This window comes from Leptosomus discolor, chromosome 6 (assembly GCF_034619465.1).
Source record: "Leptosomus discolor isolate bLepDis1 chromosome 6, bLepDis1.hap2, whole genome shotgun sequence".
In the NCBI taxonomy this organism is placed as follows: Eukaryota; Metazoa; Chordata; class Aves; order Leptosomiformes; family Leptosomidae; genus Leptosomus; species Leptosomus discolor.
Window position 1 is genome coordinate 42,627,224 of NC_141396.1, and position 26,809 is coordinate 42,654,032.

Below are 26,809 nucleotides of genomic sequence, written 5' to 3' on the forward strand. Positions count from 1 at the left end.
CCCCCGATCATGAAGTTACCAGAGGCATATCCATAAATACAGTAAGTCCTCCCACTGCCCCATTCAAGTGTGAGAAATCTCGAGAGACTAGACAGCAAAATGCCTATTCTTGCTAAATTCTGAGGCTGTCAGTAAAGTTTTTAAGAAAATAAATGGTAAACAACTCCATGCATTGAAAATAGGTTTTAACTAGTTCCTTTAGGCTCCTTTGCCTATTCCTAGCAAAGTATCATCAAGAACTTCTGAAGCAAAATAAATATAAGAATTGTTCTCCTACAAGCAGGGACTGCAACAGAAATACTGCTATTAGGCACACCTGGTCATGTAACTGGTACTATAAGACTTAAGCCGAACTACACAACTAAGATGTCAACAAAATTCTTTTACCTGGTGAGTCTGAAGTCAGATGAAAGCAACGAGACATGATGAGGTAAAAACTTGATTTATAATTACAATGAACCAGAGCTTGTTTCAGACTGAGAAGTCAGACAAAGACAGTTTAAGAACTCAGGACCGACCTTTACGTATATGCTGAAGAGGAATATACGTATTCCTCTTACGTATATAAAAAGAAGAGGAAGGGCCAGGTTACACAATCACCTCTGCAAAATATATGCATTTGCAGGTGGAGAGGTTTTACAACCATTTTCTGTCAGGTATGACAACAACCTTGATTGCACTGAAGCAGCATGCTGTGCTGTCCTTTACAAATCAATGGGAGTCTCACATTATCTTCACCAGGCACTTAAAAATTGCTTCCCAAGACTAGAATGGTAAACTAGTTTGGCTCTTCTTCCTTCATTCAGATCAATTCCTTCATTAAAAAAAATAACACAAAAATTCACTTACTTCATTCCCTTCCCTCTTTCCTGTATTTTTTCTTCTTTCCTTTCCTCACTTCTCTTCCAAAGTTCCTTTTTTACAATCTTTAGCAAAAGCTAGAGGAAAATCCAGGTAATGAGAGTTCTTTATTTTATTCTGCTGATGTATTTCAAAGTTTCATTGTAGTACCAAGGAAAAAAATCTCTGCTGCTCTTAGGTGCTTCACCCCTGAGGTCAACAACCCTATAGCTTGAGAAATGCAGCTTCCAAGGCAGATCAATGTCACAAGAAAAGACAAGCTCTCTGAACAATTCTAGATCTGCTCCCTTACATATTATCTTCCAAACCATTGACTTTGACAAGGCATCGTCTATCAAATCACCACAGTATAAATGCATAGACAGAAAGAGAGCTTCAACTTTATTATTATTCTTTTGTGCAAGTACTCTTTAGAGATTTGAATAACCTATATCCCAACTCAGTCTCCCAGAAATCTTAGTAACAGCCATCCACGACCTTTCTGCCATCATTTTCTTTCATGAAAGTCTGGAAGTTCAGACAAGTATGACAAGTCCAGCTTCACAAACAATTAAATGAAGAGAGTCCTTATCTGTGTTTAGATCTCATTTACACCTGACTCTTTTCTCTAGCTTGTTCTTTTTTCCCCTCAGATAAATGACCTGGTTACAAAATTCTACAAAAATTGAATGAAAAGTCTTAAAGGAATTTTCTAGCAGCTATTGCAGGTTTGTCAGACTTGCAGTAGCACAATAACTTTCAAAGCAAAGAGGTGTAAGGAAGCACAATGAAACCTGCTTCTCAGTACATAATGTGCTACGCTGGAAAAAATGGCAGAAACTCTGCAAATGTACCATGTCCCACAACTCGTAATTTTGTTGGGCAGACATAATGAAAATTATAGCATCTAAAGTTATTCAGAATATGAAGAATATGCCAGTATATCTTTTCTTGCAAAGACACGTAAAACTTAAAAGGGAAAGGTTTCAAACTGATAGCAAGAAGAGTTCATCATTAGAAGGATAACTGAAATTTTGTAAGAATTCACTGAACAGCACAGAGATAATGCTCATTCTTCAAAAACCTAGGTATTTCAACAGAGAAGCGAAAATCACTGCTGCTGCTTTGATGTGTTCAAGCAAAAACATGTGCCGCGGTAGACTTATGACCAAGCTCCAATTAGTTCTAAAGAAAAAGCTGTAACAGTACAAAATAGGCAGGCTTTCTGCAGTTGGTGGCAATTTGCACCTCCAACGCTGTGAGTTCATGTTGAATCACTTTCAGCAACAAATCCTGAGAATCAAATTGGTCAAAAAATCACATCTATCATTGAAGTTGGAACACCAGTGCGAAGTCCTCCACCCTTACAGTACATTAAGTTTCTCATGAAAATATTTTATAAAACTGAGACTGGCTGCAGATATTTTGCATGGCTTTTCCTGCACAGCTGCCTACCAGCAATATAATCTAATTTTATAATTATATAATTTTATGTATCTGGACTACTTTACCAAATACAGGGAATTCCTTGTCAACTTGACAGTTATAGGTGGTGGTTCCACTGCTTTCCCACGCAGCAGCAAAACCAACCACCCCCATCTTTAAACCGTAGAACTTTCCAAGACAGCTCTTCTGCACAACATTAAAATAACATTTCTATAGCCAATATTTATCAACAGAACCCATTTGTTCATTAACAACCCCACTGTTTACAGGGAAGACTGGGCAAGCATATTTTACACATATTCTCTACAGGTTTAAACACATTTTCTTTGCACTTACACAAAGATTTAATAAACTGGGAGAGGACATATTCAAACATACTAAGCCTGAAGACTGAAAAGCATCAGAAATTAATTAAATTAAGTTGAGCTTTCACAATACATAAACAGGCATTATGCTGTTTTCTAGTGGTTTTATTTCCTCACTGCTCACTCAGCAACATTTGGTATTTTCCTCTTCAGGTAAGTTGTATACAATTTAATATGAAATTGTAAACATCCTACACAGCAAAATGGAAGAACTAACATGAATTCTATACGATTTCCAGGATAGAATGGTGCAAACTGGGTCAAAAGCTTTTTGTTACTACCTTCAATTACATTTGTATAACACCTAGCTGAAGTTTATCATAAAACTTCTTTCAACTAGGAGTTGCAACTGATCTCCTAGTCAGCATGAGATGGCAAGTTCTACTGTAGCATTAACTTGTCCAAATTCTAATAATAAATTCTAAAAATTTGTGCAAAACAAAACAAAAATCTCCACCGACATTTTTCACGCCGTTTCTGACTAGCATGCCATCACAGAGCAAGACAATTAACAGATAAAACTGCCTGCTTCTGCATCCTCAGCGGACCCGTCCAGAACTGATACAGGAACTTCAGAAAAAGCCTATCCATCCAGAAATATGCAAACAAAGAAGCAAGATCACAACACTGCTTCAGTTCACCAGCAACAGAGGAAAAGCCCAAAAGTTACTTTTACAGAGTGAAAATGATCTGTTTATGCTGTTGATTTTAAAATTTTATAATACAAAAACACCCTCCTGAATTCAACAACCAGCAGTATGCTAAATTGCCATTTCACTAGCTGCTTTTTTCTAAACTGCTAAATTCAGAATTATACGTAGGCTTATATTAGGGACTGGACGAAAGGTATCCATGAAAAATATGCCATACGTGAAAGAGATACATATAACCAGTAAGTGTGACAATATACAAAAGCAAAAAGTAGTCACAGAAAGGTATTTACCAAACTATACCAAACCCCAGAAGTCCTCATGTACGTGGAAGAAACACTTCACGACTGAAGGAGCTGCTGCTGGGAGAGGCTGTCCTGACAATCACATTGTGACAGCAGGATTAAAAAAAATGAAGTCCTTAAGAGTCTATTCCTTAATTAATCAACTTTCCATTCGCATACCTTCCTGCCATGGTACCAAAAGACAAACCTAATCAAAGATGTTGGAAGCCAGTATTGGACCTACCTAAGGAAACTCAAGCTCAGAAAACACAATGTTTAACCTGTTCTTCCTGAATTAAGAACACCAGTTGTTTTTTTTTTTTTAGTTCAGAAACAGGCTTTGGAGCACTGGTCCCACAGTCTTGCTGCTGTTTCAATTAATATTTGCTAGGATGCTCTCCTTCATTTCAAGATGGTTTGTAAGCTGTAATTATCATTGTATTGGTACCTGAGACATTGAGGAAAATTTCAATGCTAGTATTATCAAATCCAGTTTACAAACTGCGTATAGCACCGCCTGACAGCTGAGTATTTCTGTCTTGCCAGGACTTCAAAGTGAAATAACTCCAACAGAGCTGTCTGGGTCCTTGGCAGCTCCTGTGAGCTTTAAGAGGCACATCTACTCTCATACTGACAGAGAAGTCACCAAATATGACAGCCTGATGCCTCACCTGCCCCAGGCCAAGCACTCACACAAGCTCTCGCCCCAGCAAATTCCTACTGACCACACTTGTCAGGCCAGGCCAGCGCACCGAAACCTGCACGAGGCAACGGCTCGGTGGTAGCCATCCCTGCACGAGGGTTTCCCCAGAAGGACAAACAACCTCTCGCCGCCAGTCACCGGAGCCCAGCAGAGCTGAGTGACTCCTCTGCCAGCACCCACGCCAGCTCCCCTCGGGATCGGCTAGGCGTACATGCACTGAGGTCTGCTCTCAGGTCCCTCTAAGGGCACCATCCATTGCCTTGTCTGTGGGGTCTGTGGGAGAAGTAAAAAATGCCTGTCTGAGACACGGCACCTATTTGGACATCAACTTTTGAAACAGCCCACCCGAGCGTACAGTGTGAGGAGAAACACGTTAAGAACTCTGTGTTTGGTTTTAGGGATTTTTTTGTTTGGTTTTGTTTTAAGAGTTATGCAGCAAAATAGCTAAAACGAGACAGTTAAGTGACCATTTTGGCTCTAGGACTTCAAAGGCTCGCTAACCTCCTTGCACTAAGATGCGATGTTAATGATTTTTAGCTTGCTCAACTCCAACTTTTTTAAGTTCTTTCTATCTGGAGTAAGAGATATGAAGCAAACATTCACTCCACAGGTAAGCTCTTACCTCATTCTGCGACAGACCTCAGCCTCACTACAAAACTGGTCCACACAGAGAAAGAAGGCTGTAACCTTTATAGAGCACTCGGCACTAACTGCCTATTAAACTATGTGCTTCTTATGTTTCCCATCTGCATTCTTAATTTTAGTCACATTTTCCACATTATACGTTACCTTCCCCGCCTTAGATAATTTGGGATCTGTGTTTAACTAAATATATCATAGGGAATATTAGTTATCAATAAAAAAATGTCCAAAACATTATTGATTTCTTAAGCTTAGAAAATTAAAATGGGAGAACTCCAGAGACAGTAGTAACACAGCAAAGAGAGCTGATGGTTTTACATTTGGGGAGAAAAAAAAACACTTGGAGGAAGAAAGCTGTCAAAAGCAACAACTTTCACATATATACAAAGATGAAAAAATACCAGTAAGAAAAATCTGTAATTCAACATTTGCTTTAAAAAAATCGCCCATGCCTAAGAGTTTCTGGATTTTCATTCCTTGTACAACATGAGAGCAAACACAAACAGTTGGATTACTTCTATGCATTAAACAATGGCAAATGCACCGAAAGTTTGCAATTTATTAACAGGTGTGACAGTACAAGCAAAGGGAAACTTCCATTAAAAAAAATGCTTCCAGCTGAAATAATTATTGTAACAGAAACACATAGGGTTATTTTTGACCAAAAAAAAGCATCTCTAACTTCTGAGACAAAACTATGCAAATTAAGTTTGTATATAGTGTGAAACAGCCCACTTGACATCACTTATACTGCAGTACATACAGTGTCACACATTTAGAAATTTTTTTTTTTAAACAAGCAACACAATAATGAATCCTTCAGAAAATAATTGAGATGGGACTGAATCTTCCCACTTCAATCGTACTCAGTGACAGAAGAAAAACCCCTTAATTGGCACATACAGAAAAAGCAAATATGAACCCCTGTCAAACTAGTTATTTGATCCCCCACTGACATACAACTGATCTCTTCTTGGAGTGTAACTCACATACTGCATAAAGTATAAACATGCTTCTCTAGAAATAAAACCCTCTGCTTTTACCCTTAACTAGTAATAGCAAAAACTATATTTCATCACTCTACCATTACTACCACAGTTGGTTCCCTTTAAATGCTAGAACATATCATGAAATTTCTGTTTTGTTCAGTTCCACTGGATTTCTTCTGAGATTAATCTATGGCTTGATCTACAACTGAAACACACTAGCTGTCAGTTAAGTCATCAAAAATAACTCAAAGTATTCCACACAATGGCCACATTTTAATCTTTCTGTCTTGTACTAATGATCACTGCTGCTTTTTTCCTCCCCTCTTTCCCTGAACACGCAGCTGCTCTAAGCTTTCGTACACTGAAATATTCCACTAAGATCGAAACCGCTGCCAACACACTCCTACATAAGCATTCAAGAATGACTACTTAAAATGAATACCTCACTTTTTGTTTTATTAAATAAAGACAGCATGCAAGAGAAATAAAATAATCACAGAGGTTAACAAGGCAAAAAGATATTCTGACATCCATGATATAGCATATGTTTATAAAGGATGATTTTAATTCTGTCTTCCACCACCAAGAAAATCTGTAACTGATAAAGACATTTATTCAGACCTAGCAAGATGCACAGACTTGTTAGCAGAGATGAAAAAGTGGCTGATCACGCCCTTCACTCACTTCTCCCAGAGGACATGCAGCCAAGCATATATCGGAAAAAATTCCCCATACTATCCTCTTAATACGATAATATATAAGGCAGCCAGAGAGAGAAATACAAAGCTGTACCGAGAAAAGCATCGCTTTCAAACCTTCCCCTACCTTTTCCCTGATATTTACAAACCGCAGGCAGTGCTGCCGGGGAGTCTCACCAGGGTGGCTGCTGAGAGGTCTCATGTGGCATTCCCAGCTTCCCACTGCCTCCCTCTGCCTGGATCTTAAGCATTACCGAGAAAACCCACCCTGACACGCATGGAATGAATCTTGCTCAAGTTGGGAGCATGTGATAACTAGGCTTCAGGCTGAAACACAAAACCCCAGCACCTAATTAATGCCAGAGATTTCAACAAGACCCATCTTACCGTTTTGCTGTTGCCCAGATCAGGTTAGATTCACCTGCAACTCTTTGACATCTCTCCAGCAGTGTTAGTGTTTGCAGTCATGCCGGGTTCATTCAGCAACTGAATTCACAACATCTTTCTGCACTAGCAAGCTGAAATGGTACGGCTGTACTACAGCTAAGAAAGGGGGAAATCTAAAGCAGAAAACAAAGAAATCTCTCAAGACAGGGTAATCCCAGTGGAGTAAAATATAAAAGGTACAGATGAGCACCGAGGGTACAACATTTCTCTGTCTAAATTTCATCAGTAATACCATGTTCTTTCTAAAAAGATTTTTTTTTTTTTAAATATATGATGGACTTGCCTGTGGAGTTCCCAGAAAGGCAGAGTATCCAGGCTCTGCAGCAGCATTGCAGCCAAAGTAACCATGCATATGCTATCTAGGCAATTTACAGCAGTCTTTTTGAAAAGATATTGATTTACAGTGTAGCACTGCCTCAACCCAACCCAGAACGGCAGCCAAAAGAGCTAACGGTGATTTCAGAGGAATTAAAGAAAAAAACTCAACATTCAATCAAAAGGATGCAACTAATCGTTCCCAATTCAATTATGTCCCAATCCTGAAGGAAACCAGTAAGTTCTTGAGTGACAAATGGTATTAAAGCAATAATCTATGAGCATCTAGAAATAAGCACCACAAATGCCACTGTCCACTTTTACAGAAACAATAAAACACGAAAAAGCATTTAAAATGCAGAGCCAAAATACAAACTCTGAAGCTAATTTTAGCATGATGTAAGGATGAAACGTAGTATTTAATTTATAAACATACAAAATATGCAAAGCTGTGAGTAAGCAACGGCCACCTACTCCATACTGGGAAGTCACTGCTGAGCCCAAGCTTGGGTGCGGTATGAGGGGAAAAGAGGGCAACAGGAGCAAACCCTCAGGGAGGGCTCCTCCAAAAGGGAGGCAGCGAATCTTCTCCATCTCCTACTCCTACAGCAACCCCTGCTGGCCTGTGCTTCCAATGGCTCCTGGCTCCCCAGAAACCTCCCGGCTTTGGGGGAGCACTGGACAGACTACACTGGGACAGGGAGCAGTAACATATGCATACATGAAACTTTCAGGAGAGAAAGAACGCAGCTCAGTGGCATTTCATTTTTACATAACAAGGAGGTGCAAGGAACTAGCAGGTGAAACACAGCCGTGGCTCCCACCCAATGCAGCTCCACTGACCCACAGCAAAAGACCGTCAGAAACAGGCTCCCCATAGAGTCACACTCTGAAGAAAGCACAGCGTGCTTAAACACCACACATTTGCACAAATCCCACCACGGTCAGCAAGACTTAAACACATGCTTAAATACTTCTCGACTCAAGGCTCACAGCTGAATCTAGCATCAGTGGCTTCAGTGATGATAAAATGAATGGCATGAGCAAATTCCATAACACGTGCCCAAAATTAGGTAGCTCTTATTTTTCCCTCTCATCTATTTCCCAACTTTAGTCACAGTGGCACATTCCAGAAGACTAGTCAGTTTCTTAGCTTCGTTTTTAAGCAGATAGAAGGCTTCACTTCTGAAAAAAAAACAAGTTCCACTCTCTAGGCCAAAATTTCCTTCTCAGGTGTCTCAAGCATAAGAAGAAAACATGGAAAAAAGCTTCCAGTTGAAATTATGAGAAAATATATTTTAAAAATTTACATTTCTTGTTCTCATTCTGTCAACACCAAATTTGTCTGATGACGAAGGAGAACAGGACAGAAGGATGCTCAGGAGAAAAAAAAAATAGCTACTGAGTAAGCACCTGCAGAGACTAATATGTGCCAAAAGACATGCATCACGTTAAGGGAAAAATGGTGGACAGCCATGGGGAAAGGGAACACAAGGCAGCAAAACAGAGAACTGCATTCCAAAAGCAGGCAAGATGTTGGGCCAAGGCATGAAGACAGAAAGCAAGCCGAACAGTCCACTAAGTACTGGGTCCTAACTCAAAGAAGCCAAACCCTCCCACATTTTAACGTTAATTATTTTTACTGCATTTTTAAAAATCTGCACTTACCACATTAAAGGCCTTCTTGTTGCCTTTGACACTCGTCAACAGATGCAATTCCCATTGGGCTTTGTCTTTCCTAACTGCATCAACTGCATACTCCACGTCTCTGCATTCCCTCCTGGTTACCTGTCTCTGCTTCCACCTTCTGTACACTTCTTTTCTATGTTTGAGTTTTGTTAGGAACTCCTTCTTCATCCAAACAGACCTCCCAGCATTTTTGCCTGACTCCCTACTATTCTTATCCCCCTCCTGCCCCTGTGCTAGCCCTGTCCCTTCTCTTACTCCCAACCCCATTTGCAGACTGTTGGTTGAACACAACTTGGCTGAACAAAATACATGTTCTGGGGCTGCTAATGGTACCACAAACAGGGCTGGGAAACCTGGCTGGCAGGCAAAGGCTATCTAGAAATACAACTGCAACTGATAGACTACACAAAGCCCCCTGTACCATGAGGGTGGGAGAGTAACTGACATTAAAAAAGTTTCAATACAATTTTTTTTAAAAAAAAAAAAAAAGCCAAATACCTGTGGGTTTAGTTTTTAAAACTCTCCATGGAAACCAGCTGCAAATACAAGCTTCACATTATCAGTACTGCAAGTCAGGCCACTGCTTTCATCCCAGGCCAGACACCAAAACGCTCTGTAGCACTTGAGAACAATTTCTCACATAGGCATCTTTGGAGCTTTTAAAGATAACAGATATACAGCCATCTGCAAATTTCTATACTTAAAACAGAGAGCTTACACATCACAGCTCTGATGGTCAATTAACTAAACATGCAAACCATCATTTATTAATATGGCACAGCAAAAAAATGCCAGTAGTTACCCTATATTCTGTGCGGTCATACTACATACTGTTCAAATGGAACTTGTAAGTAATGTCCTATTTCCATTACTCTACGTTAAATCATCCAAGAGAGAGGAGGGGAGAGAGGAAGCAAGGGAGAAAGGCAGCTGTTCCCTCATCTCCAAGAAGTTATAACCACATGCAGTAGCTTGTACAAGTATCATACGTCCAATTGAGCCCATTTTCTCATCACAGAAGAAACCACTAAGGAGAGCCACTGCTGCACAACACATACCTTTCCAGTCTGACAACTGCAGATTGAATATACAAGGTAAAAGTAAACACACTTTGCAGTTTTGAAAAATTCCTCACTTTTGAAAGTCATTCAGACATCTAGCCGGCCACTTCATAAGCCACTGATAATATTTCATAAAAATTGATTTAACAAATTGCATTCGGAAACAGAGGACTGGATGGGACAGCATCTGTCCAAGTTCAGTTCAGCTCCTTGCTATCACAGGTGACCACAAAATATGACCCCTTCCCCAAACTGGTAAGTTTGTGTTGAGTTTGAAGTTAGAATACATAGAGTACACAAGACAGGACCTTAATAAAACAATCCTGCAGTGACAAAAATGTGTTGAATGCAAAGAAAATCATTTTCATCTTAAGATGGCAAGTGAAGCAGTGGATATCATTGCACAATGGAATGTGTGACAAGTTATTCCAAGCACAACTCGCTTCACAATACCAGTATCTGAACTATAACACCTGCATTATCTGCTATGGTGGGACTTTATTCAAAAAGTCCCTGTCCGAAATAAAATGCAAAGTAACACAGTGTCAATTATTTTTGCATCTTTTAAGACCAAAAAAGAGATTTTATGGTTTTGGGGACTGATTCCAAATATAGTCTGCATTATAAAGAATGTTTAAAATGCAAGTTCAAACAGAAGAACATCATCATCGAGAGCACTGCGCAATGATTCTACACATCTGAAAACCACTTCAAATCAGTCCAGATACATTTTCAACTCAGTGAAAGCAGTCTTCGCATTAAAACATTGATCCAATGACTTCGGACAATTACAGTCCTTCTGTGCAATAGGAAAACCCAAGCAAACCCTTTTTCCTAGCAAAGCCATGTCTTCCTGTGAACACTAATAAAGCTACACTGATATTTTTTAATATGTTACCGATACCTCTGTGTTCCTTGCTATGCTGGCAAAGATCTCATGCAAACAAACTAATCCAGACTAAAACATACTGGTGCAATGTTTATACGATATGAATTTGAATTTGTTCTTTTAACTGGGTTTAGGATTTCCTCTTAAGGAAACTGAATACACTGTTTTCCAAGCTTCACTTTTTTCTTTTTTCTTTTTTTTTTAACCTCTTAGTTAATCGTCTTGTATAAATATTGGTCTAAAGAATACTATTAGCCCCTAATTATTAGTCCAAAGTACTTAACGACGAGAAATGCAAAGGCCTAAGCCTGTCGCATCTGCAGTGGGATTAGCAGTTAATATACACAGATGCAGAGCTTAGTCAAGGCATGGAATTTCACAATTATTCTGCTTTTAAGATGACAGCAGATGTAGGCTTTTCCACTGGGGGTGGGCATCTAGTCAGACACAAAACACGACTCAAATATACCTTACCCTGCAATAACAAAGCATGCCTTGCCCTATGAAAATAAATAGTCTTGTCCCAGCCACGTCTCGCTCATACTTGCAAAACCAAACCCAGCTATTACTCAGAGACACAATTCTTCCTCAGCTAGTACTGTGTTCGTGCCTTTATAATGTATTAAAATTACACTGAAAAAAATGCCTATCTGGAAAGGGTAGGAAGCCTATACCAAGTGTCATGTAAAATAATCTGCATCTTCCTTGCCTAATTTCCTCATCCTCAACTGAAAGACAGTAAGTGATAGCACAGTCAATCACCTTCAGCATCATACAGTTACGTGTGATGTCAACAGCAGCAAAATTTCACTGCAGAAATGGAAGTATCTTTGTCACACGTTAATAAAATTCTAGACAAAAAATGCACCATAACTCCCAAGAGTTATGATGTACCTGTATATACACATAACCTCATGTTCCCATGCTAAGTCTCAACATTACTAATAAATTGCATACAAAGCACCAAGCACCACAATCTACTCTACTCATGAAAAAAAAAAAAAAAAAAAAACCAACAACCCACATTTAAATCAACATTTCACTCAATCATTTTTCAAAAACACCACAAAGAACTCAAGCAGTAGAAAATTCAAATGTATGCACTCTGTCTGGAAGATGATAACAATCAGTAAAATGGCTTAGTGGAGTAGCTTTTAATTAAACAAACCCATCCACTATGACATACAAATCCTAAAACCACATAGCTGACAATTCTCCTATTTGCAATACAAAAAAAACCAATCTAGCTAATCAGCAAGGGAAAGTAATATTTCTATAACACAAATTTTAACGATGAATACCAGAGACATAGTTTACGAAGTTTTTCTTTAGGGAGAGTTATAAAGACTTAACAATAGCTTTTTCATATCTACCAGTATAAACCCCAGGGAAGAAAATTTTCAAGTTACATATATTGCTACAGCTGATCTCATACAGGGACAAAGCTCAATGATATCCCATTTCAAAGTCATCCATAGCATTATAGCTAGGAGAAGAAAGCTTTCTATAAATGAATTAAAACTTAAACACAGAAAGATGAGTTCACCTTCATCTCTTTCTCAAGTTTAAATATGTCATGTACTGAAATTCTCATCTTAGTTGAAAGCACAGGATTTCAGCTTCCTTTCTTTTGTCCTTTGAGATACTCGTATGAAAGGCTTTGTTGTTTGTTTTTTTTTTTATTTCAACTGATGTATTTCTACATTGCAATGGGAAAAAAAAATCTCAAATTTTTAGTTAAAAAGAGATTTATGCACAAAACCTACGTTATTGTGGTTAAAAAAAAATAAAGCCAAATCAACCTTCGCATTCCTATGATGTAGATAAGAAGCCAGAATAATTTCCATGTTTACAGTAGTAACCACTTTGAAAAATCCGTACCTACTCTACACTTCCTCACCAAACGTTCTTCCTTTGAGCCACAATTTCAGTCCTTAAGGCTTTTGCTATCTGTTGAGCTTGCCACACAACTCAAACGGTGAATTCATGTTAAGAGAACAGTGAAGCCACCACCTTCAGATGGGAGTAACTGTTGACAACTCTTGCACTGGAATTGAACTACCAACATACAAGTGAAAGACTTCAGCTCACCAGCACTGTTCAGCTGCCTCTATCCCTTCCTTATACACTTTATTAACAAAGATAATCAAAATTTCTGGTGAAATCATGTGATCTACAAATTCCAGTTCCACAGGCCAAGACCTTGGTGTCCTCTGCGGAAAGGGCAGAAGCTATATAGTAATAGGCATCCTACCACTTTATAGCTTTAAGACAATCTAGACTATGAAGTGATGAAACTCTGAAGGCACCCCAAAAGTGAGACGATATGGCCAACTACCTTAGCCATCATAAGAGATTATTTTGAGAAAATTAATCACAACTCTTGAGAGCTTCCTCTATGGCCTCCACAGCACACCGAGAAACCACTTTTAGAGGATGTCAGCTTTAGAAGGCATTCTTGGACTGACTTGAAGCCCCAGATTTTTTAATTAAAATTTAATTTAACCTGTATTTTCTCAATGAAAGACAATAATGAGCGCTGAGGTGAATATAACTGCTCCAGGATAACAGTTTTGGCACAGTTTTGGCATTGAAGAAGGCTGACGGAGTATCTGCAGAACAGCAAGGACTGTACTTTAGAAAAGCTAATGAAGTATCAACCTAGAAAACAAGTGAAAAGTCAGAGTTCTTTCACTGGCATTCACAATAAGACAGAACTGAGGGAATGCCTCAATTATTCTTGTCTTCATTCTCTTACGTGGGACCTTGAAGCACCCCAAAACCAGAGGTTTGCATGACTGTGCATTTACATGAGGTTTATCTGCATACATCTCCAGCGGAATCCTGTCAGAACAATTTCCCTATGTTTTGGCCTTCCTGAAATTTGGTACCCAAATACCAAACCTGAAGGGGAGGAGGGAATCTCACAAGACATTGGTTTTGTTTTCAGAGGTAACTGCAACTGTTAATAAAAGAACCTCACAACAATGACACTTAATCCTAAATACAGTGTTTTGTGGTGTGAGATAATGTCCGTAATCATTCCATGCTCCTCACAAGCTTATTTGCCTTTAACTGGTCAACAACCGGTTTATATTTTTACTCTTCATGTTCATCTTTGAGTTGTGACAAGCAGCAGAAAAACCACCAGCCCAGGAGCCATGGCATGGCCTGTGGGAAAGACCACTGGTAGGTATCTAAGGTTCTGTTCTTTGTCACAGGAAGTTACCGAGAAATAGGAGATCCTATAAGAGAACATTCATTACAGCAATCTGTAGAAAATGAACCACAAAATCACCATGTGGAAGAACAAACAACTGATTCACTACCATCTCAGATGCCATAATGGATTCAACATATATGATATCAATCAGTCTCTATGGTTGTCATCTTATTATTATGGGGACAGTAACAGACAACCCATGTTTATGTCAGGGAAGAGTTATGATGAACTAATATAGATTACACATTCATACAGAATGTACTACAGTAAGGTGTACAAATCAACCTCCTTTCTTTTGGTTCCACTAAATGGAGGTTCAGTTCCCACCTTTCCCCCCAGAGACGCTACAATCTTCCAGCTATCTGAACAAGTCATCACTGTAGAATAGGTATAAAGCCTGAATTTAAACAAAAGACTTTTTAAATATTAACATAATTGAAAGCTGTCAGAGGAACATACATAGTGATAATCATACAAGGTCAGAATAAAAGTTTCATCCAGCCTGTTTCTGAAAGCAATTAAGTTTGTTAGAGGATAAGGACAGAGAAATGTGAGCCTTCCTCCTGTATATCCTTCACCAGCAGTTTACTTTGTACTTCAAAGATTAGATCCAGACCTATACTTCACAACTTCACGGAGGAACTTCACTTTTGAACTCATTCAGATCTTTGGTCTCTAGGTGGTAGACAGTCACACTACACCGTGTGTTAGAAACCATTCCTTCTCTTGAAAACCAGAACAAAAAAGCTCTGGTTATTTCTCACTAAGTAGGAACTACAAAGCAGCTAAAGCAATGTTGCACAATTATTCCCTCTTCACCAGCTTGTGACCTTACAGGTTACTATCTCATCCTCCCTCAATCCTGTTTTACACTCTAACGGGTCTTAATCTATGACCTTCAACTCAGTGGAAGCTATACTGCACTTCCAACTGATCACTCTTGTCTTCTCCCTGTGTGTCACCTTCTGTGTCAATTTTGGTTTATGATGATTAATATTTTATATGATATTTACACAAACAGGATTTCTGCAATAATAAAATGGCAGATTTGGCTTTGTTCTCCTTTCCTTTCGTATTGTTTTCTGATGGTTTACATATTTATCAGACTCCTGTTGAACATTGAGTCACTATCTTCAAGCAATCATCCAACGACCCTATAATTCTTACCCGAAATAATGTAATTTGTTTAGACTCACCATCACACATGCATAGCTGCAGTTAAGTTCTTCATACGCATTAAGTTGTACATATCAGCATGAAATGTCATTATTATTTTATCATCCAAATAGTCTACACTACATACTACACCATACAAAATCCTTGGGCAACTTTTGTCCATTCAACTAAACAACACCTTTTTCCAGTGTGCCAATTTTTCATCCCTCTTCCATGTCTTTGTCTTCTAACTTGGAGGGTTAGTTGCCATTCCCCTCTAAGTCTCAAAAATGGATATTTTACCTGTTCTTTATGACACACACCACAAACGTGACAAATGTATAAGCATCATGCAAATCACAATGACTGGAAAATCTGATGATAGCAAAACACTAGGTTAGATGGTGGTGTGGTATGAGATTAAAGAAGTTACTGACAAAAAATTAAATAGAAACACTCAAGTGATACCTGATTTAGGAATATTGTTGGTTCTCATGATCAAATATGAGAAGCAGCTACGAGAATCATCTCCCCTACTTCCAGCTATATTTGTCTAGAAGGCTGCCATACCTAATGGACAAGAGTTTTACTGCAGTCACTCATACCTTTGTTATTTATTAATTAAATTGGCACAGAATGATGTACATCAAAAAGGCATGTCAAAGCTCGACTTGATGCAATGCTGAGTCAAATGCTCACAGGAAACAAGCACCGTAACCACAGGTATTGCACTAATACTTATCTGCTCTTTGGTTAAATACAGTGTTGGTTTTGACCTATAAAGCCCTTTATTGTTTGGGTCACTAGAGCCTTGCAGACTGCTTTTCTTGTCCCGTTTTATCTCAGTAATTCAGACAAGAGGGTTGCATTCACCTGAGCATTCTCACTGAAGGGCACTTCAGTCCAGAATTTGATAAAGCTTTAATGCATGTTGAGCAGCTTATCTATTTTCCCAGGATATCTTAGCGAGAAATAGAAAGCATCTCAAGAGGAGTGAGCTGCTGAAGACATAAAACTTCAGAAAGGACAAGAGAAAAAAAGCCTCTTCCTCGTACTATAAAATCTACCTTTACAAAATAGCTACTGCTACGGCAGCTTACATGTTCACAGAACACTCGTTCTCACAGAAAATTCCAGCTAAACTTTTTTTTTCCTCCTCAGACCACTCTTTCAGCATCTCTTGAGCTGGACCCCATCAGAGTATGTTCTTAAATAAGACTCCCTGGAGATATTCTACCCTAGCTTCTTCTTGTGAAGTAGAACAACATGGATTTTCCTGTGATGGAGCACACAGTGACTACAGAGGGCTGGAACAGATTTATATATCAACAGATTTGCTCTATTCAGCTCAAGAGCAACTATGTTGCCTATCAAGAAAATTCAAGAAGCCTTAAAGGTTTTAGTAATTAAAAAAGGAGCAAAATACTAATTTCAGATGTGGGGGAAGAATTTCCATTAGCTTGTTTCAGATCTTCAGTAATTTCTTGAATTTCGATAAAAAAGTTTAAAGGATACACGTTGTTTCAGTTTAACATGCAAATGCAAATGAAATTTTCTTGGTTAAATGACATGGGAAAAATACATTGATTAATCTATCTAGGTCATATCTATCTCTCTTGTTTCAAGTTGAAGACTCCCTACCACGTAAGAGAATAAATTAAGGCCTATGACAAAACAGGTGAATGATTCCACAGAACTGATTGGTTGAAGGTTGAGAATTGATATCTTCTTCCACTTAAATCACCGCTACAGGATTTACAGCATAATGTTTCAATCCTGAAAGTCTACAAAATACTGAACATTTACAGTTTGGCATTAGAGCTCTTTGTAGTATTGGGGGTGGGGAGGTGGGGGCGTGGGGTTGCTTCCAAACACCAAGAAAAAAACCCACTTATACAAGTTAGTCATCATACATCAAAACCACCATACATTGCTTTAATACTTCACTATTTTTGTTTTGGCCACTCCGGAATGTATCTAAAGTCTGCACATATCAAACTATTTTGCAGGAGAAGAATGATGCAGCCATGCATCTCCCCTGAAGCATGGTTGCCTTGATGCTCTGACACTGACTTCCTTCTTCAGAACTCTCACAAGACTAAGCCCACTTGCAAAATCTTTTGTGGGGAAAAGAAAAAACCCTCAAAACTGGTACTATATTTAATTTCTGACTGATTTACCAGAAGATTACTATGAAAAGAATTCTTACTGCACAACAAAACAAAGCCAAAACCCCTTAAATCAGTCATCCCCATAATTTAAGAGGTCCCATGATGATCTGCACGCAGTTAAAATGACAATATTGTATTGTTTCAGATATTTTCTTAAGAGCAATCTTACATTCTTTTCTAGAAAGGAACAAACTCTCAAAAAATGAGGCAGCACAAGCTATACGGTTCATGGACAAAATTATGCTGCAGTGAACGCAATTTCATCACAATCTGGATGTTAAGAAACTTCTCTTATGAAGTAGAATCACTGACACTTGATTGTTCTGTTGTTCTCCCAATTAGTAACACGTCTTCTTAATTAAATTTAAAAACAAAACTAGTATTACCCTAGCAGCCTAGTCATTAAAACAGAACTCCTACTAGACTCTTTATAGACAGAGAAGTGAGGTGGGCATCCATGGCTAAGCTGACCACCTATTCTAGCGAAAGAGGGAGGGACCCCCACCCTTCCTCACCTTCTGTTTCAGTGCAGGGATTCAGATGCAGAACAGTTGAGACGTTAAGAGGAGAACCAATTAAGTAAACTTTACTCTTAAAAAGAAAAGGCCAAGAAGGAAACTTGTAGCAAGACGCGTACTTGTGATTTTAGTTACATGCTCTCAGATGTAACATCTCCCTTCTTTCTACAAAACGTAGTTTTAGTTTGCAATCTGAACAATTTAATTGCTGTAACTTTATATAATTGTTTCTCTCACACTATCCAGCGTCTGATATTCAAATAAAGCATTCCATCTTCAGCCAGGTTGTGCCTGCCTCACATAAAGTCAGTAATAACATGCCTCCCACCTAACATTAGGCAATATTTACTCAGTTTTTAAGGTGCCACCCAAAGAAGAAACAACCAGCCCACAAACAGATGTACATGGCTGGCAACAGGACAAGAGGAGATGGTAGGAAGCTGCATCAGAGGAAGTTCCGGTTGGACATCAGGAAAAAAGTTCTTCACCAAGAGGGTGGTCGGTCACTGGGACAGGCTCCCCAGGGAAGTGGTCACGGCACCAAGCCTGTCAGAGCTCAAGGAGCCTCTGGATGACACAGTCATATGGTTCAGTTCCAGCTAGTCCTGCGGGGAGCATGGAGTTGGACTCGATCCCCATGGGTCCCTTCCAACACAAGATATTGTATAATTCTATGTGTAGATCCCCATTTTATTGGATAAAATCATTTGTTTACAAAACCTTTTACAGCATCAGGAGCAAAACAAAAGTTTTACCATAAAAATCAATACTGCATTTAACCACGAATGGTAAGTAGAAAAAGAGATCTAGAACAGGAGAAACAGGAGAAACATCAAAACATACAAATTATGCTTCCCCTAGAGCATTTAAAGGACAAACTGCAACTTAAAAGTTTCACTGAGGAAAGGTTTGAAAGCCTCAGAAATGTAAATGCTGGAGAACAACTCGTTTGAGGTATGATTCCCAAGAGAGCTGGATGTGTTTGAGAGCACGTGTATGCATGAGGTACTCCAGCACAACATTATGGCTGCTGCCTGACACAATTTTGACAAAAATGACTGACAAAAATCATGCAATGATTTTAGAGCTTATAATATTGAGGGCTCGTCTGTCTAATAAGATATGTCTGTCCTCAGAAAAGGCTGTGGAAATAATTTAAAATGTAAAAAAGACTGACTACTAACAGACACGATTACTAAGGCAATAAAAATTCAGACAAGAAGAATTCCATCTAAGATTCCACTGAAGCCCCAGTGATATAAAAAAAAAACCAAACATAAGATCACTTTTAAACGTCTTATGGCTTCTTTTGAATTTCACATGCCAATCACAGATTTGACACTTCCCAAATAAACAGCTTCTATTTGAAATGTTACAATACAAATACACATCTCATACTCTACCCTTATATCTGAGGTGTTTACATCCCTGGGAAGTCTCATTAACCTCAGTGCAACCAGTACATTGAAAGATAAACATCCAAAAGGCTGGCTGTCCTTTAACTGCCCGTGACAACACAAACTACCAACTACAATACATGCACAGATGGCTAACTGGTTTTATCACAGTTTTTACAGCTTTGTGAAGGGGGACACCACCTATCTCAATTTCTCTGAAGGCCAGTACCAGCAGCACAAGAAGAATTCATTTGTCGAGCCCCCTCAGGTCCCATTGCCCTATTTGGTCAAAAGCAAAAAGAGAAAAGAAAGAAGTTTTATAGTAGTTTGCAAGACACACTCTACCTCCCCAATGCAATTTTAAGCAGGTCTTCAGCACATACATTGATTTCATCTCTTAATTACTTAGAAATGTTTAGAACATTGTCACATAAATGCCAAACCCTAAACATTTCAGAACAAGAGCAAAGGTTATGAGACTCACAATTAAATTGTCCAGACTGGCAACACTAAAACTCCACCATGAATAATGAGTAAAATAAGTGCAAGAATCAGTCTTCGCAGCTATAGCTAAATTTTAACAGGACACTTTGGTTCAAATTCATTGTGTATAATATCACTCCTTCCTCTAAAATACCTGATAATATAGAACTCTCATACAGATTCATCTGTAGCTATATTGTTATGGGAAGACTAGATCACAGACTTCTTTCTGGAATTAAGTTTAAACAGTAATAGCTTCCATCCCAAAGCCGATCAGCTGTGTGTAGGGCATGCCTATCAGTGAGTTTCACACCTATTTGCTGAAATAGAATGGGCAGACTGAGGACTCCACAGAAAGATCTGAATTCCCAAAAAGACCCTGTGCTCCAAATATCAGACAGCATCTTCCCCCACACTCCTAAACTCTTGCCCATTACCGCCTTTGTTCCTAGACCCCATACACACTCCTGTGCCCTTATCCTCCATACATCCCCACATACATACCAAAGTCCTCTTCTAAAGCCTTACTCAACCCCCTAAATTCCTTGTTAGGCTCCTTTTTCTGCATATATTAGAAGCGCTGAATACACTGAGGGAAAAAACGGCATCCTTGCTCTCACATTCTTCAGATCATCACCTGCAACCTGAGGGGATGTCACAGCAGCAGTCTGACTTTGTCCCTTTTCAGGTGAAGTCCCTTCTCATGCTTCAGCATGTGCACAGGCAAGTTAGCACAGATCCTACAGGGAGCACTTCTACAATATGAAATCCTTTAAAGTTTTAGCTGTGCTTTAACAAATCTCTAATGTGCATTCATTAAGAGTTTCTTCAGGGTACCAAATTTGGGAAAACTTGGAGAAAATGACAAAAGCAGATGAAAAATCCCGTTTGAAATGAAGACTGCCCCTCGCCGAACTTTAAGTGAGTTAATTTATTCAGGTAATAAGGATGCGTAATTTCTAAAATTACTGATCATTCTTACACCCGCTGAACCTTCCTGAAAACTGGAATCCACAAAGTGATGCAGCAAACAGCCGGACTCCACAGATCGCACGTGCTAGTGGGTGAGGAGAAGACCAGCTCCTCCTGCTTCACCACAGAGTCACAGTGACTCTGGGCTGCACTTGTATTCCTTCATGACCATGGAGAGACACCAAGCAGAATAATTTGGATTTTTAATCAGAACAAAGGATGCCCTCCATCTCCTCCCTCAAAGTCCACGCTCATTTCTAGGCTGGTGTACTTCTGCTTCAAGCAAGCACTGAAACTAAAACAACTTGCACAATGATTTTTCAATAGGCCTACTCAAATCAATCTCTGAAAAGTGTAGCTTAATAATGTTGGCTCACTGAGGTCTGTTTAATATGATGATTACCAGCAAAGGCTGCCAGTAGTATTTACAAAGATCTGAAATAAATTCTTGGCCCATACCTGGTTAGACAATCATTATCTTATCCTTACTCTGCCCTGCTAGCAGCACGTGTCTATCATAAAACAAACAAAACAGCCTTTGCCAAGGATTATGCAAAGACTGAGCTCTGTTTCCCAAACCATTTCTATGCAAACAAAGAAGTTACCGAGGCTCTGTCACCAGACAGGGAGCCGGAGAGGTGACTGGGTGAGAGCACGCACCAGTCTTTGTGCAACCCTGGGAAAGACGATACAGGTTTCAAAGTTGGTGCGTTGTTTGATATGATCTCAGATTTCAACGGGCTTGGGTTTGGGATTTGCTTGTGCTAAATTAATACTTCAGCCTCTCTTCTTACTCTGCCAACTGTATTCCCCTAAAGCTCAACTTTTCAGTAGGCAGTGGGCAAGATACCATTGAATATTAAACTGCATAATACCCCTCCATCACATCATCTGTAGCAAACAACATACATCAAGTGCATCCCTGGGGTCACTTTCCAGAAATATTGATTTACATTTTTTAATTGCTGCTTTTCATTTCAAACTCAGGTAATATAAACAACATTAAGCCTGCCCTTATCAAACAGCTGTTCTTTAACCAAAATCTCATGTCAAAGTAATAAAAATTAATACCAATTAAAGGCATGAACCTGTTTCCATACAATGCACTGTGAAGTCTGTATATTAGTACTAGAAGAAAAAACCTAGCAGCAGGTTTTTAAACATACATGCAAGAAAAGAAAGCCACAGAAGGAAAAACCCCACTTTATTCTGTAAGCATAAAGTTAAAAGCCCACAAACCTGCGTATTCCTTTAGCAAAGGCCAATGTGTGGATGAAGATACATGTAACAAGCACTAATACACACATACAGTGTAAAACAAACAAACAAACAAACACAAAACCAAAAAACAACCAAAAAACCACCCCACAACCACACATGGCAATTTAAATCTGAAGTGCTACAAGCATTCCCTGAATCACACATTACATATAACTGGCATACTTTAATGCATGTAAATCCTTTCTAAACAAACCAAGATGCTAACATAACCTTGGCAGAAGTTCAGCTAAGGTATTAATATGAAAAAACTATGATTGCATCCCTTGTTCTTAACGTAAACAACTAAAACAGATTCCTCTTCTTTCTTTCATCATAGAAGTTAGGGAAAAGGTAGGATAGTCAGTTACCTGTTAATTTGCACTGCAAAATACAGTTTTACTATAAAATATCTTAAGGGCAGAACTAAGTTAGCTATTTTCTAGTAGAAACAGCAATTTTCCTTACACTGTTGTGTGAAAGCCCGTACACTTAAAACATCAGAAATAAAATGCTGCTTCATAAGAAGGCACTGAAGTGTTAGCAGAGGTTCATTTCATTGTTTGTGACCAAAAGGCTAAAAAGAAAAAACAATCCAAAATACACGTTAGACAGGATAAAACTTCTTTGTGTTATGGGGGCAAAGGAAAGCAATACTGAATCACTTTTGTCTGACTTCATCTTCATATTTCCAAGGCCATCTCCCCTTCCTAGTACTGCAACATTTGAGTATCTTCAAGATGTGTTAAGAAATGTATCTTCAATTTACACTAAGATACTAATTTCCTTCTCCCTCAGATGGAAACTTAAGGCTCAACTATTTAATAACTTGCCAAAAGTATCCCAGCACTTTCTCTGCCAGAAGAAAAGAAACTATATTTGAATGCAGCTTGGTTCTGAGGTTAGAAGTGCTGCAAAATCTGATGTATTCATTTAGTCCTGGCCTTTTATACCAGTGTTATTCTGCTGTCAGGTCAGCAAATTCCAATGACAGCATTTCCTTCCATGTTGCTTTAATGTCTTCCACTCAATAGAACAATCTTAGGGTTTTAAAGTTTGCTGTTAAACTACTACCTTGGCTTAACATTAGCATCAACAATTAGTATTAGGTAGCACAGGGTCAGCATTGCTTCATCTCCATTATCCTTTGACTCCTTGTAGGCATTTTTAAAATACATTTTATATAAAGTGGAATTTTTTTCATTTGTATTTGTTTTCAACCAGAAAATTTCGTAGTTATGATCTTGAACAAAACCACAGAATTTTGAATTCTGAAATTTAACTCAGGTCTTTGCGCTTTGTTGTATCACTACACATGTGCATGCATAACTGTCCATACCTACACCCACACATACTCGCTTTTGCAAACCACCACGCCCCCAGCCAACTCAGAGGCACACATCACTCCAGTTCCACACGACCTTACACTCCACCTGGGCTTACCAACCTAACCACGGAGTGCTCAAAAATACCTGAGCATGTTTTGCACTGACAGTGCGTTACCTGAACACTTCTGAAGCAGCTGTAGGGTTGGCAGTGCGATGCTTAAACATTACAAACCTACAGCAAGCAACCATTCAAATTTAAATCATTCAACCTTAACTCCAATCCTAATCATGTTTCATGTTTATTTTTATTATGAAAATTGAAAACATTATGGAAAAAAAAAAGCCTTCTTCTATCTGTTCTCAGAGGAACTAACACTGTCCTTTCTCCCAAAATGTTCCCTAGAACATCAACAGTGCTTGGATTTAAGTCACCAAAAATTTAGCTTAGCACCGATGAGTAGCAACCGCAAATAAAATGCCCCAAACAATGCACTGACAAATATGGACATAAGTAATATCTTCATGGTCACTGACAACAGTCAGAAAACAGCAGAAATACATTGCATTTAGCTCCCAAGAACTAGCATTAGTGGATCAGCATTAATACAGGCAATAGATTTGCAAAGTGTAATGAGGTTTCAGAAGACAAATGGGAAAGTCATTGCACATGACTCCAGGCTTTGTTTCACCTCCCTCACAACTGCAAAAGTCATGGCTTTACTTATCAGTACATTTTATATAACCTGCACAGTAGACTCTGTTTTTTTGGGTCAGGTTGTTGTTTTTTAATTGGTTTGATTCATGTAGGGTTTCTTGTTTTTACACAAACAGAAACACAGGTCAGACGCAGTTACATAAGAAGCAAAAAGGTCATCATGGGAAAACATTTTGCAATAAGTACATGACTTTGTTGAGAAATGGCAGCACTACATGAATGTAATTAAAACTGTTTTCTTTACTGTGCGCTCTAAAAACAGAATTAAGCCCCAAATGAAAATCTGATGACCTCTTCTTGGACAGATCAGCCGGCAGCTCCTTAGATGAGCTGTGGGGTCCTCAACTACACCTTTATTTACAGCACACCATTAGATTTAAGACTTAACCCCACAGTCTCTATGTCTGGGTCTATTATGGGCCACTAATGACAGGATTTTTTGCCTTTAAGAATAAAAGCCACCGACAGAAGTTTGTCCTATTTGTTTCCATTGCAAATAAACTTGAATCATCCATTTTAATCAAGTTGAAAAACTTATTTTAGAACTTGTTATAAGTTTGTATGAAATTATTTTCCTTAAATAGTTACCTATTATCAGTCAATAATCATTAAAAGATCTGTTTTCCACTAACTACAATTGCTATATTAAATTTGTAATTTTTTCCAAGCAAGAAATACAGAGCAATGAGCTTCAGAAATCACATACGTATTCAAATTCTCAACTTACATTTTAGTACTAAGAAACATGTAATTGAGATCTATTAAATAGAAAATAAAAATTATGTCCATATAATTTGTCTTAAGCAGCATTTAAAAGAAAAAGACACTAATACCACCATTTAAAATTTTTGAGTAAATAAAACCATTTTAAATGGCAGACAGGCAAATCCACAAAAATAAGTTTTATCTTTTAACAAGTACATTATTGTCTGCAGTTACTATAAATCCAGAAGGTTTCTTACTGCTGTTGTTTTGTGACTGGTGCCATCGCTTCGGGCTCATTTTTGCAGATACACTGCAGATGAGAACAAAGCATCCTGATTTTCAGCTTCCAACTAGCTTCCAGTCTCTGAATAAACTAGTTATTGAATTAAAAAAAATCTGTTGAAAATTGTATTTCTACGGAAATAACTATTACTGTCAAAAGCTGACTCAGCATTTGAGAGGTTAGCACAGTGTGACTTGAAACTTGAGCAGAAAGTTATTTCTTCCCCCCTGCCCAGTTAAACTCTGCATTTTTTTTCCAGTTAAAACCATTTGAAATCATAGTGCTTTAAAGGTTGTCATAACATTATAAAAGAGCAAAAAAAATTATTTTTTGCTCACTTGTCTTTAAACTGCTTTTCCACCTCCCCATCTATTCGCATAATGCCTAAGTTAGTCTAGTTGGGCAAGAGCACACACAAAATGCTTTTCGGTGGCATGTTTCAATGATATTTCCACCTCCCTCCACCAAACATACAGAGAGAATCTGCTTCCGCTCCACTGATTTCATCACAGTCCCAAATAAGCAACATTCTTCATGAGTCTGTTTGTCATAGCAGAGCTTACGGTTAAAACATTAGCTCCATTTTTCACAATCAGTTAATAATGGTGGTATAGAAATACTTCCTCTCATCGTTTCAGCTAGACAAGTGTTTATATTCCTATCTGCCTCCGAAGCCCCTCTGTCATGGCACTGCGCTGCCAACTGCTCTCCGGCAGCGCTCCAGCTGCTCCCCCGGTGCACAGCTGGCACAGCCAAAACCCTCTGCTCACATCCCACCTGCTCAAATGGCTGCCGTCCTGGTGGATCATGCTGTTCCTGTGCACAGAGCAGATATCAATTTTACAAAGCCCTGACACTCACCTTCCAAATCACTGATTTAAGTAGCTAACCTAGTCTCCAGCTCAGAAACACATTATCGAGACCCGCCATTCCATACAGCATGCCATAGGAAAACCATAACAAACTGAGAACATTTATTTACTTCCATGGACTAACACATGATGAGAGTGGTCTGCATCACTGTAACACAGAGTCAAGCACACAGGGAGAGGGACAGCAGTAAAACCAGCAAAGAAGGATAGATTAAAAAGGGTTGAAGCAATTTTAGCAGATGTTTACTGAGGGAAAGCTCAAGGGACGCAAGCACAGAAGGTAAAAATGCCAAAAATTTAAAAAAAAAAAAAAAACACTAAACATTTTTGGCAAGGAGAACAGAGACAGACAGATGCAATCAGGTTTTGAAGACCTCTGAGGCTAAGACTTCAGGGTTTAGAGTAATGCAGTGATAAAAAGGCTTTATTCTAAAACAAACCCAACACCAATTTCCTTGCTTCATTTGGAGAAAGATGCTGCAGTATTGTATCAGAGAAATCAACGCTCAGCACCATGTGTATGAGCAAGGCCAGGCTGGATGAGGCTGTGAGCAACCTGGTCTAGTGGAAGGTGTTCCTGCCCATGGCAGGGGGGTTGGAACTGGATATCTTTTAGGTCCCTTCCAAACCAAACCATTCTGTAATTATATGAACCCTCTTTATGTGCAAAATTAAGACTTTAAAATGGCCTAACTTGTGTGCAGGTGACATT

At 38.7% G+C, this 26,809-nt stretch overlaps 1 protein-coding gene across 3 annotated transcripts in view; it reads right to left on the reverse strand.

Moving 5' to 3' along the window:
- CDK14 (cyclin dependent kinase 14) overlaps positions 1–26,809 on the reverse strand; it is a 269,013-nt gene that overhangs the window by 194,079 nt on the left and 48,125 nt on the right. Inside the window, exon 2 of one of the 3 annotated variants that reach the window (XM_086466597.1) lies at positions 24,606–24,619. The exons of 1 other annotated variant lie outside the window; for it this stretch is intronic. In XM_086466597.1, the coding sequence (XP_086322723.1) occupies positions 24,606–24,619 (14 nt within the window). Of the gene's footprint in view, positions 1–7,347; positions 7,500–24,605; positions 24,620–26,809 lie in introns of those variants that run through there. One more of the 3 variants, XM_086466596.1, reaches the window with a different exon arrangement.